Consider the following 13,246-nt stretch of genomic DNA (forward strand, 5'->3'; position numbering starts at 1 on the left):
TTTCCTTTAATTTTTCATGATCCAACCTGCCGATTACTTTTAGATTCTGGTATCAGATTCTTGGGAGACTTATATGACCATCAGGGATTTATGGCATTTGATAAAATGAAACACTGCTATAATTTATCCGAACTGGCAAGGTTTAAATGTTATCAGATTAAAGACTATTTGGTGAAGAAACTAGAACTTACTATGGTATTAGATTCCGAGATATGGGATTGTATTTATAGAGATGTAGACAAATCCATGATTAGCTTAGGATATAAGCTTTTTTCTGACTTCAGGATTAGCGATGTCATAAACTTAACAGAGAAATGGAATAGAAAACTGGCTTTGACTGTACCAACTGATCTAATTAGTACATCTCTTAAAAGCCTAAACTTATCTGTTCAATCTTCAAGTCTAAAACTGCAAATGTTTAAAACTGTTTGTCAATTATACCATACTCCTGAGAGAATCCTTAAATGGACAACGAATAATAATTATTGTGATCGCACGAAATGCCCTAAATGTGACCTGGAGTGGCGCTGATATTCTCCACATGTTTTTTTCTTGCCCAAGCCTTAGTGAGTATTGGGATGGAATAATTAAGGTGATTGCTGATAGACTTGATCAACCCATTTCATTTTCATCTATTGATGTGTTGGTGGGCATCAGTAGGGGTAATCGCGCACTTAGAGATTTGTTGAATATTTTAATCACATGCGCAAGACTAACTATTGCTAGAGCCTGGATTAAAAAAAAAACACCAATAGTTCTGGAATGGTGGAGCCTATTTAAGGAAACATATAATATGGAGACTGCTATTGCTGCTTCAAGGGGTCTACAGGCTGAACGAAAAATTGTTAGAATTTGGGGTTCATTTATGCCTCAATAATTGTGTTTGCCATGTTTCTTTTTTTTGGATCCTTTTCTTTGGTCTTTTTTTCTAAAAACGTATGTATGTATGACCTCTTTATTGGCTATGGCCTATGCAATGCTTAATGCTTGTTTACTGCAATTAGTGTAACATTTTATTTCTGGCTTATTTTGTGTATCCATTTGATGCAAATAAAAAATCTTTAAAATAAAAAAATAAAAAAGCCATTGCAATCTATGTGAGCAAGAAAGGTCAGTCTAACATTCCAAACTTACCGGTGGGGTTGATGTAATCCAGACAGGGAAGAATATGAATGGGGAAAAGAAGAAGGAAGGGAAAGACAGAAAAACTATGATAAAGGAAGGAAGCAGGAATGACAGATAATCTGCAGGACTGAGATAAAGGGGTAGGGAGTGTCTGGTGCTGGATTAAAGAGGCATGTGGTGGAATCAAGACTACCACGCCTTGGTATTCGGCACACTAGCATTCAACATCCTGGCCGCAGGCTACTGGTAAAACCTGGAGCTTATTTTACACATTCAGTTCTGCACACACACATATATTTATCTTACTGTGTCCAAAGAAGCTGCAGCACGAAGATCAGGCAAGAATCCAACTTCAAGCAGATGAAGAAGGAAATCCTGGTCTTCAATGCCATACACTCTGTCCAAGAATAGAACCATGGCTGCTTTATGATCAGGACAAAAGCCAGCAGACATGTCCGGTTCCACAACAGTGCCATCTAGGAGGGGAAAGAATCACACGAAAACCTAAAGCAGGCAATATTTTCCACAAGGGTCAGTCAACACATTGATCATGAACCTAAGCATTCTAACACATATACGCATTAGGATACATAGCATATCTTTCAACATTGATCCCACACACCTATTTCTGTCATATTAAGCTACTTACACTGGGAAATATTTAACTGTCCCCCTAAGTCCCTAGATCATATTTTCACTGTAGTAGAAACTCTTGGTGGTATCTGATCCAAAATCAACATTTTTCATGATAGAGTATCGTCTAGGGTAAATAACTATAAGTAGCTAAGCCATACAGTACAGTAGAATCTGATGCTAGAGAAGAAATATAATGGAAAAAGTTGCATGATAGAGCACTGCAGCTTGAAAGGAAGAACTTTGAACAAAGGTGCCATACAAAACAATGAGGAAAGGTGATTGAACTAGACATTGTGCTGCCCAGCATGCAAGTAGACTTTTCTTGGGTCTTCTGCAAAGCATTCAGTTCAACTTGTGGATTTTTGTAGTGCAGTGTGCAACAAAACCACTGAGCTGAGATACAAGGTGCCATGTATCTGGTTGTTGGACCTGGGCCTCTTGGCAGGGTCATCCCTAAACTTTTTGCCTTCCTCCAATACTCTCTCTGACCTGTTTTTGTTGGTTTAATGACTCTGGGCCCTTTTACCACTGCTGCCCAGTGCTAAAGTGCATATGCTCTCCCTGTGAAAAGTATACATGTGATTGATGTCCATGATTGGTTCATTGGATTTACTGTCAGTCCCTAGTAAAGTGCACCAGGAGTGCCAGGGCTTGTGAATGCCAATACTGCTAGTGGGCCTGCAGCGCTGATTGCGCCACCCACAGAAGCAGCCTTAAAATGTGTCTAGGGTCTGCCATTGCAGAACCTGCGTGCAGTCTGGTACTGTCATGCTGGCTGGGCAAGTGCACACACTTGCCAGCCCCTAAACCTTCCCTTAACTTCATATTAGTCACCCCTATGGTAGGCCTGAGGGCAGGGTGCATTGTAAGTATAAGGTAGAACATGCCCTGATGTGTGTGGCATGTCCTAATAGTGAATTACTGCCAAATTCGTTTTTCACTATTGTAAGGCTACCAGTTCCCCTCTAGGCCAGATGGGCTGCTGGAATTATTACACTCTATAATCCCAGCAGGCTCAGGGAACATGGTAGAAATTAATGTTTAGTATGCCTGAACTCAGAATAATAAAATACTTCTTTTAGTAAAGTTTATTTTAATATCCTGGGTTTGCAAATGCTACTTTTAGAAAGTTAGCATTTGCTTGTCTAACCATTTCAGCCCGCCTCTGCTCTTGTGTGTATCTGACTGTCTGGGTTGTGTGAGTGACAGGGCTGGGAGTTGACAGGTTGTGAATAGCAGGATGACACCTTAGTGGGTGGTGGGAGTTTCCCCTGAATGATGCATCAGGCTGTGCTCTGCCACCACAATGCTGGCTCCGCCCTCCTGGGGAGCGACTGATGACTCAGCCTGCACCTGGCCCAGGAAGGACCGAAGCTTGTCAACAGAGTGCTCAGGCTGCCCCTGTCTTCACAATGCCGGCTCCGCCCCCCTGGGGAGCGGCTGATGTGCCTGCCCTCACACTGAATGCAGAAGCAGAAGTACCCACCACAAGTGCTCAGGAGCTGAGAGCAGTTATGCAGAGGCCCCCCTGGCCAGTGAGAACAAAAGAAACTGTGTATAAAAGTAGGAGCCCTGCTCCTTGTAAATTAGAATCCTGTTTTACCACGAAGGACCTCTGCCCGCCTAGAAGGAGAAGAGACGCCGGGAGAACTGGCCTGCTGCTTGCCTTGCTGAGAAAGGAGAGGAAAAGACTTGATAAGAAAAGACTTTGCTGCTTTGTGCTTAAACATTCTCCAAGGGCTTGACTGAGCTTGCCCCCTGACCTGAGCCACAGGACCATCTGGCTCAACCTGCCTCTGCTCGTCTGCCGGTAATTAACCGGGATATCTACTACTGCCGGAGCTGTGACCTTGGTGCCCCCCAGCCCCTCCCTGAGGCCGTGACCGACTGTGTCTCCTCGTCCCCGCCGAGGAAGAGCTCTGCTCCGTTGAGCCGCTCTCCCCCCGCTGAGGAGATCGCTGTGTTGACCGCCTGGGAAGGCTCGCTGCTGTGGTGCCCCCCAGCCCCTCCCTCAGGCCGTGACCGACTGTGTCCTCTCGTCCCCGCCGAGGAAGAGCTCCGCTCCGTTGAGCCGCTCTTCCCCCGCTGAGGGGATCGCTGTGTCGACCGCCTGGGAAGGCTCGCTGCGGTGCCTCACCCTCCCGCCAGAAATCCTTTGCCGGACTAAAACAGACCCAGGGGACAGACCCCCGCTGTCCGGACGCGGCGGGTGCCAGCCTCGCTCTGCCTGAGAGCCGCTGGGCACCTCGCATCTGCCGACAGAGAAAAAGCGCCCCCGAGACTATCATCGGGCTCGGGGCCCGCAACGTTTGTTCCCCCCCTTGGTTTTGGGGTTGCCAGCCTGCCTGCAAGTGCCAAGGTATTGTGAATATCCCCCGCGGTGCGAGCCGCCCCTGTTCCGCTGACTCGCACCGCTCTGTGTGCCTGCCTGCAGCTCCGCGCTGAGAGAGCGCTCCAGCCCCTCCCGCTGGAATCCTTTAGCTGTCGGGAGGACGAGGCTGCAATCGGAGCCCCTGCCCGAGTGACTGGGGCTGCGCTGGGTCCTTGGGCCTCCCCTCCACCTGGACAGCTCTGAGGTCGGTGTCTCCCCCCCGTGTGGGTCCCGTAGACCAGGGGGGCCATCCGCTGTCAGAGACCCGGCCGGGCCGATCGCGCCTCACGCGGGAAGCGTGAGACTTGGCAGGGCGTCGGGATTTCACCCGTCTGAGGCGCCGCGAAGCGCGGCAGAGTGCATAACCGAACCCCATAGGACCTAGAGGGGAGGAAAAGTGCACAATCTGGGCAGAAACGAACAAGGAATCAAGGGAACACTGTGGAATACAACTTGAGATAAGAACAGTGCATTTTTGAACTACAACTAAAAGAGAGCTTGCCTATTTACAACCTGTGGGCATACAGAACCGTTATTTGATCTTGTGATAAGTCTGTTCTAAAGAGTATATTTAATTTTTACATAAAGAAGCGTATTTTTATATACTCACAGCCTGGTGTCCATTTGTGGGGGGATTGGTATATTTTACTGTGTGTGTGTCTACAAATGCTTAACTGACTAACGCCTGGAGAATCGCCTTGGCTGCTCACGCCACGCACCTAGAGGGTGAGCAAGGGTAATTCTGAAGGGTCATCCTTTGCCCTGACTTAGAGGAGAGGGTCCCTGCTTGTCACAAGTACTTACTTGCGCCAACCAGAGACCCCCAATTCTAACATTGGTCGCAGCGGTGAGGATTTGCGAATTTGCATTTGTAGTTGACATACAGTGAATTACTGATCACCACATAGTGAGAGCAGATCTATAACGTAGCCACAGGTTTCCATTTTTTATTTTTGCTGGGAGATCTCCATGTGCTTGTGAAACGTCATGCCTGGTTCAGTGAGGATGGAAAAGGCAGCAACCAGATGCCTGTCGCCAGAGGAGTTGGCAGACAGGGCAGCAACCAGGGCGCATGAAATAGAGATGGCGAAATTAAAAGGACAAATGGAAATGGACAAGCACAAATTGGCAATGGAAAGCCAAAAATTAGCCATGGAGGCGCTAAAACGCCAAAGAGATCACTACTTTAGGATGAAAGAACTTGATTTGGAGCTTGAAGCCAGGAGGGCTTCCGCCCAACATCCAGAGATGTGTGTAGCTCGCAGATTGAGCTTTGCTGAGTTGGAGGTGGAGTCCAGCTCAGATGGTGGCAGCAACATTCAGGTATCTAGTGCTGACAGCATAGCGCGCGCACCTAGAGATATGGCACCTGACTTGGAGGGGGTTAACATACACCAGGAGGTTCAAGGGCATGAGGTAGCTCCAGTAGTGCGCAGCGTCCCTGAAGGGAATAGGGTAGCTGGCGTAGGAGTTCATGGTCCTAGTGGTGGGAGGGATTCCCCCATGGTTGAGGTCCTGGTGGGTGAGTGTAAGGACCGCCCAGAAGAGTGTGGGTTGTGTGACAGAGACAGTTCGCTACTGTCTGGCCAGTCTCAGAAGGATGGTGTGGAGTATGTGTGTGAGGCACTGGATGGTGGGGTGAAGGATAATTTGGTTAACCCTGCTAGGGGGCTGTGTAATCCAATTGTGGGAGAGCATACTTTAAGTCCCAGTTTTCCAGAGCTATGCCAACACCTGTTTGAGAGTGAGTTCTCTGACCCCAGGGAGCTCACATTGAAGGCAGACCTTGTGGTGGATTCCAGAGGGTCTGGAGAGGCATTGGGGTGTGATCCTGTAGGGAGTGGCTCAGGTATCTTCCAGCCCAGAGTGGTGGAAGTGGCGCAGAGTAGCCCAGCTAGGTCCTGTAGTAGTGAGAGGGGTGTAGGGCCTCACGTCCTGTCCTTAAGGGGAAGGAGTGAGAATGGGTGTTGTCCCGGTAGTGCCCAACCTCAGTCTCAGAGCCTGGATGGTTCTTTAAGGGAACACCAGGTGGGGAGCCTAGGCTGTCCGGATGAGTCACCCTTTAAGGGGGACCCCCCAATGGCTAGAGAACGTGGAGGCTCTGTAAACAGGGCTCCAGTAGTTCTGGTGACTGGCAGTACCACTCCAGTTGGGAGGGTGCAGAAGTCCAGAAAGAGGGGCGAGAGGGGGAAAGAGTCCCCAGTGGAAGAACCAGTGGGTCAGGGGCCAGCCAGCAGGGCTGCGTCCCCAGTGAATGACCATGGGGGCACCACTTCTGTCCTGGGGGATCTTCCCACACTGTCAGAGGGACAGGGGCAGGGAGATCTGCGCCAGGCAGACTGTTGCACGGCACAGGAGCTATGTGCCACCCTCAGGGGGGGCATGGGTGCTCCCCGAGAAGTCCTGGTGCGCCAGGCAATTGTTCAACTGCAGGGTTGGGTCCCTGAGTTGGAGAGCCAGGTTCAGGTGTTGTCTGACCTGGAGGGTGGGACCACTGTAATCAGTGTCCTGACCCATGTCACTTCTAGGGGTACCACTCCAGTTGGGAGTGGGCCGGACCCTGGAAGGGGGTGCAGAGGGAGGGAGTCCTCGCCTCTGACCCCGGTGCGACTTGAGGGTTTAGACCCTAGGTTTAAGGGCCAGGTGCAGGGTGTCCCCCCTGACCTGGTGCCCCAGTTGCAGGATAGCACCCCTGAACTGGTGGGAGAATTGTGCAGATCACCTGCCACAGGTGCCCTGACAATTCTGGAAGGGGGTACCACTCCAGGTGGGAGGGTACAGAGCCCCAAGGAGGAGGACCGGTTGTGGGAGAGCCCACCCCAGTCTTTGGTCCACCAGCCAGGTACAGGCCTGGGGCTGGTGAGTCAGTGCCAGGATGGCATACCTGACCTGACAGGAGGGAGAGTGGACAAAGGGTGCCAAGCACCTGGGGCTACTGCCCCCCGCTCTCTGAGGCCACAGAGGTTTGAGAGCCCTGAGAGGCATGAGGCCTGGGTCTCAGCCCTGACTACCGTCAGTGGCCACTGTGATTTGATGACTGCCTGTTGGGACACACCTGTGAGCCAGTTAAGGTTAGAGGCTGCACAGGTGGTGTCCACAGAGGAAGAAAAGGGTGCCCCAGGGATTGGCTTGGTGGACCCTGAGAGTATGGACAGAGGATTTGAAATAGGTTCAGATTGGCGTAGAACTGGAATGTGCCCCTGCTGTTGCGGGCCAGGTCCAGGTTCTATCGCCCAAAGCAGGGAAGCCCATCACAGTGGTGATTGGTCTACCCTGCGTTTTGGCTGGAAGGGGGTTGTGTTGGACCTGGGCCTCTTGGCAGGGTCATCCCTAAACTTTTTGCCTTCCTCCAATACTCTCTCTGACCTGTTTTTGTTGGTTTAATGACTCTGGGCCCTTTTACCACTGCTGCCCAGTGCTAAAGTGCATATGCTCTCCCTGTGAAAAGTATACATGTGATTGATGTCCATGATTGGTTCATTGGATTTACTGTCAGTCCCTAGTAAAGTGCACCAGGAGTGCCAGGGCTTGTGAATGCCAATACTGCTAGTGGGCCTGCAGCGCTGATTGCGCCACCCACAGAAGCAGCCTTAAAATGTGTCTAGGGTCTGCCATTGCAGAACCTGCGTGCAGTCTGGTACTGTCATGCTGGCTGGGCAAGTGCACACACTTGCCAGCCCCTAAACCTTCCCTTAACTTCATATTAGTCACCCCTATGGTAGGCCTGAGGGCAGGGTGCATTGTAAGTATAAGGTAGAACATGCCCTGATGTGTGTGGCATGTCCTAATAGTGAATTACTGCCAAATTCGTTTTTCACTATTGTAAGGCTACCAGTTCCCCTCTAGGCCAGATGGGCTGCTGGAATTATTACACTCTATAATCCCAGCAGGCTCAGGGAACATGGTAGAAATTAATGTTTAGTATGCCTGAACTCAGAATAATAAAATACTTCTTTTAGTAAAGTTTATTTTAATATCCTGGGTTTGCAAATGCTACTTTTAGAAAGTTAGCATTTGCTTGTCTAACCATTTCAGCCCGCCTCTGCTCTTGTGTGTATCTGACTGTCTGGGTTGTGTGAGTGACAGGGCTGGGAGTTGACAGGTTGTGAATAGCAGGATGACACCTTAGTGGGTGGTGGGAGTTTCCCCTGAATGATGCATCAGGCTGTGCTCTGCCACCACAATGCTGGCTCCGCCCTCCTGGGGAGCGACTGATGACTCAGCCTGCACCTGGCCCAGGAAGGACCGAAGCTTGTCAACAGAGTGCTCAGGCTGCCCCTGTCTTCACAATGCCGGCTCCGCCCCCCTGGGGAGCGGCTGATGTGCCTGCCCTCACACTGAATGCAGAAGCAGAAGTACCCACCACAAGTGCTCAGGAGCTGAGAGCAGTTATGCAGAGGCCCCCCTGGCCAGTGAGAACAAAAGAAACTGTGTATAAAAGTAGGAGCCCTGCTCCTTGTAAATTAGAATCCTGTTTTACCACGAAGGACCTCTGCCCGCCTAGAAGGAGAAGAGACGCCGGGAGAACTGGCCTGCTGCTTGCCTTGCTGAGAAAGGAGAGGAAAAGACTTGATAAGAAAAGACTTTGCTGCTTTGTGCTTAAACATTCTCCAAGGGCTTGACTGAGCTTGCCCCCTGACCTGAGCCACAGGACCATCTGGCTCAACCTGCCTCTGCTCGTCTGCCGGTAATTAACCGGGATATCTACTACTGCCGGAGCTGTGACCTTGGTGCCTCCCAGCCCCTCCCTGAGGCCGTGACCGACTGTGTCTCCTCGTCCCCGCCGAAGAAGAGCTCTGCTCCGTTGAGCCGCTCTCCCCCCGCTGAGGAGATCGCTGTGTTGACCGCCTGGGAAGGCTCGCTGCTGTGGTGCCCCCCAGCCCCTCCCTCAGGCCGTGACCGACTGTGTCCTCTCGTCCCCGCCGAGGAAGAGCTCCGCTCCGTTGAGCCGCTCTTCCCCCGCTGAGGGGATCGCTGTGTCGACCGCCTGGGAAGGCTCGCTGCGGTGCCTCACCCTCCCGCCAGAAATCCTTTGCCGGACTAAAACAGACCCAGGGGACAGACCCCCGCTGTCCGGACGCGGCGGGTGCCAGCCTCGCTCTGCCTGAGAGCCGCTGGGCACCTCGCATCTGCCGACAGAGAAAAAGCGCCCCCGAGACTATCATCGGGCTCGGGGCCCGCAACGTTTGTTCCCCCCCTTGGTTTTGGGGTTGCCAGCCTGCCTGCAAGTGCCAAGGTATTGTGAATATCCCCCGCGGTGCGAGCCGCCCCTGTTCCGCTGACTCGCACCGCTCTGTGTGCCTGCCTGCAGCTCCGCGCTGAGAGAGCGCTCCAGCCCCTCCCGCTGGAATCCTTTAGCTGTCGGGAGGACGAGGCTGCAATCGGAGCCCCTGCCCGAGTGACTGGGGCTGCGCTGGGTCCTTGGGCCTCCCCTCCACCTGGACAGCTCTGAGGTCGGTGTCTCCCCCCCGTGTGGGTCCCGTAGACCAGGGGGGCCATCCGCTGTCAGAGACCCGGCCGGGCCGATCGCGCCTCACGCGGGAAGCGTGAGACTTGGCAGGGCGTCGGGATTTCACCCGTCTGAGGCGCCGCGAAGCGCGGCAGAGTGCATAACCGAACCCCATAGGACCTAGAGGGGAGGAAAAGTGCACAATCTGGGCAGAAACGAACAAGGAATCAAGGGAACACTGTGGAATACAACTTGAGATAAGAACAGTGCATTTTTGAACTACAACTAAAAGAGAGCTTGCCTATTTACAACCTGTGGGCATACAGAACCGTTATTTGATCTTGTGATAAGTCTGTTCTAAAGAGTATATTTAATTTTTACATAAAGAAGCGTATTTTTATATACTCACAGCCTGGTGTCCATTTGTGGGGGGATTGGTATATTTTACTGTGTGTGTGTCTACAAATGCTTAACTGACTAACGCCTGGAGAATCGCCTTGGCTGCTCACGCCACGCACCTAGAGGGTGAGCAAGGGTAATTCTGAAGGGTCATCCTTTGCCCTGACTTAGAGGAGAGGGTCCCTGCTTGTCACAAGTACTTACTTGCGCCAACCAGAGACCCCCAATTCTAACACTGGTCAACAATTATTCCTTGGTGTTCTGAGTACTCCAAGGTGTAGGCTTTGTGCCATATTATGACAGTGTAGTGCTCTTATTGATATTGAAGATTGTGAGACCCTCGTACATGCTAATATGGGTGCAATCAAGTCTTTACAGCCCTCATGAAGCACAAAAGAGTTGAGATATTTCAAATTGGTCATCATTTACCCAAAATGCCTGGTCATGAATGTGAATGTATTTTTCGCTTATTATCAAAGACATCAAGCAGGGGATCACAAAAGAAACGTTTGGAGAGAAACACAAATGGCTTGTACATGAGCCAGAAGGTTTTCTACTTCACTTGTTTCCTGACTAGATGCTTGTGCAGGGAGACCTGGACCAGATTATATAGATCTGCCTGCTCATATTATTTTTATTAAATGTTTTTATTTAATCCATGATAGTTACAATACATTACAATGCATTAAGACAAAGATTATTCAATGGTTTAAAATATGTGAGAAAAATGTGTGCTATTGCCATCTGTATCAGTTGCAGCCTTTGTAAAGAATTTGATGGTAACTCAAGGTATACTGCACGACTATAATCCAGTCACAAAAGATAAAAACTTCCACAATAGTCACTCTGTGGCAATATTCTTTTAATGTTTTGATAATATACTGGCATTTCTATAGGATATGTTATGCCACTTGTAGGACTTGGCCCTTTTTGGCTAAAGTCCCTACACTTTTTGCTTTCCCCTTAGACCTTTTTTCTGACATGGGGTTGCCAACTTAGATGCTTTGGACACTTTGCCACTGTTAAACAGTGTCAAAGTGTAAGTGTTCCCTGTATAAAGTAATGGTAATTGGTTGTCCATAATTGGTATTGTTGCCTTACCTGTAAAGTCCCTAGTAAAGTGCACTATGTGTGCCAGGGCTGGTAATACAAATACTACTAGTGGGCCTGCAACAGTATTTGTGCCACCCACACAGGAACTCTGGCCTGCCATTGCAGGGCCTGCGCGCAGTTTGTGAAACTGCCATGTTGTTCTGTCAAGTGCACTCACTAGCCAGACCCTACCCTTCCCTTTCTGTGCACCTCAGACACCCCTATGGTAGGTCTAGGATACCCCCTGGACAGGGTGCAGTGCATGTGAAAGGTAGGACATGCACTAGGTGTGTGTCACGTCCTGATGGTGAAATAATCCCCATTTCATTTTTCACTGTTGAAAGGCCATCTTGCCCATAGGATAGAACGGGAAGGTTGTGTGATATGTTTTTCAGCCTATCTTCTTTAAAAGCTTACGATGGAAAGGTGAAGTTTAGTATGCCTGAACTCACAATGTAATAACACATCATTTTATGTAGATGTTTTTTGCATTGTGTGCTCAGAAGCCACTCTTTTTAAAGTTGCTGCGTTTTTGTGCTCTGACATTTCTGTGTGTCTCTGCCTGGCTGTGGATTGACTGTCTGGATTTGAAAGCGATAGGATCTGGTGAATGTTTTGACCCAGGGGAGGAGGTGAGACAGCAACAGGCTGACCTGCATCCGGAGTGTAGGGGGAGGAGAAGCCACAAGAGGTGAAGAGGCCTGGGCTGCTGATATAAAACAATTTTCCCATGTCCTGCTGAGTGATTGAGAATCCAGACCTCACTAATCAAATGAAGAAAGATGTCACTGGCAGGTAGGCACCAAGAACTGGTTTGAACAGGGGTCAGTGCCCCCTGAAGCACAATGACTTCAAAGCCATTGAGGGGTATAACTAAGGGAACTGAACCCCCTGAACTTTGAAGAATGACTTGATCAAGTGTGAAGAAGACCGTAGCTACTTCGTGGTCAAGAGGACAATTGCCAAGGAAGAAACAACTGAAAAGACTGAAGGATAGGACTGCTCTTGCTGTGTGATCTGGGGCTGGCCTGCAGTTTGCTGTTCAAACCAAGGAAAGGCTAAAGGGACTTTGTGGTGTGCTGTGTCCCCCTGCTTGGAGGACTTTGCTGTGGGCTATGTCCTGAAGTAACTATCTCCAAGGACCTGAGGTGAGCTGGCTCCCTGTTGCGGAAGCACAGGAACATACACATTTCCAAAGAAGACTCACAGATACGCTGTGTGCGTGTGCTTTGTCTAGTGTGAGATCTTCGTACGTGGTGCCCTGTGATCGTGGCACCGGGAGTCCAAGCGAGTTTCAGATATGCTGTGTGCGTGTGCTCTGTCTAGCCTCAAGCCTTCATGAGGATCGTCTTGTTATTGTATGCACCGGAATCCAAGTGAGTCTCAACGCCGTTGTGTGCGGGTGGGTTGTAATTGTAATTGTAATTGTAAAAGCATTTATATAGCGCATGGCTACCCGGAGGCATCCCAGCACTTACAGTGACAACGGGGAGGTGTTACTCAGTTCGGAAAGAGGAAGGTTTTTAGGGATCTACAAAAGGAAAGGTGATTGGATTCTGTACGAAGGTGGAGAGGGTGGGTTGTGCACCGTGAGACCTTTTTCAGGATTTGCTAGTTATCGTGTGCACCAGAATCCAAGTGAGGCTCATTGCTGTCGTGTGCGGTGCATTGGGCACCGGGAGACCTTTGTGAGGATTTGCCTTGTTATCGTGTGCACCGGAGTAAAGTGAGCCTCAGTGACGCTGTGCGCGTGATCTTCGTGCAGCCGGAGACTTGAGTGAGGAGTGCCCAGTGATCGTGCACCCAGAGTGTAGGAAGACTCAGCGACGCTGTGAGTGTGTGCTTTGGGGCAGCCTGAGATCTTCGTAATTGAAGCGGCCCGGAGGAGCTGAGTTGCCGGCCGGAGCCACCGTTGCCATTTCACCAAGCTGCAATGGAAGCCCAGCCGCTGGACGAGGAGAGGAGAGTGAATTCGGAGGGAGTCGCTCTCGGCCTCTCTCTCGTGTGAGCAGCGTGTTGGTAGCACAAGCCTCTGCTTCGGCTCGTGTCACTGCCCGTATCGCCAAAGGAGTGGTGGCACCGGGGCCGGAGTGCGAAGCTGTACTTTGAGGTTACATCGTACTGTATTAGGGGCAACTGTGAGAGGCGGAGAGACCGCGTAAGGCCCGGTAATC

General features: G+C 50.4%; 1 protein-coding gene across 1 annotated transcript in view; it reads right to left on the reverse strand.

Moving 5' to 3' along the window:
- RYR2 (ryanodine receptor 2) overlaps positions 1-13,246 on the reverse strand; it is a 3,071,198-nt gene that overhangs the window by 1,652,296 nt on the left and 1,405,656 nt on the right. Inside the window, exon 45 of the mRNA XM_078648003.1 lies at positions 1,432-1,601. Within this exon, the coding sequence (XP_078504129.1) occupies positions 1,432-1,601 (170 nt within the window). The remainder of the gene's footprint in view (positions 1-1,431; positions 1,602-13,246) is intronic.

Source organism: Lissotriton helveticus, chromosome 6, assembly GCF_964261635.1.
Source record: "Lissotriton helveticus chromosome 6, aLisHel1.1, whole genome shotgun sequence".
Classification (NCBI taxonomy): domain Eukaryota; kingdom Metazoa; phylum Chordata; class Amphibia; order Caudata; family Salamandridae; genus Lissotriton; species Lissotriton helveticus.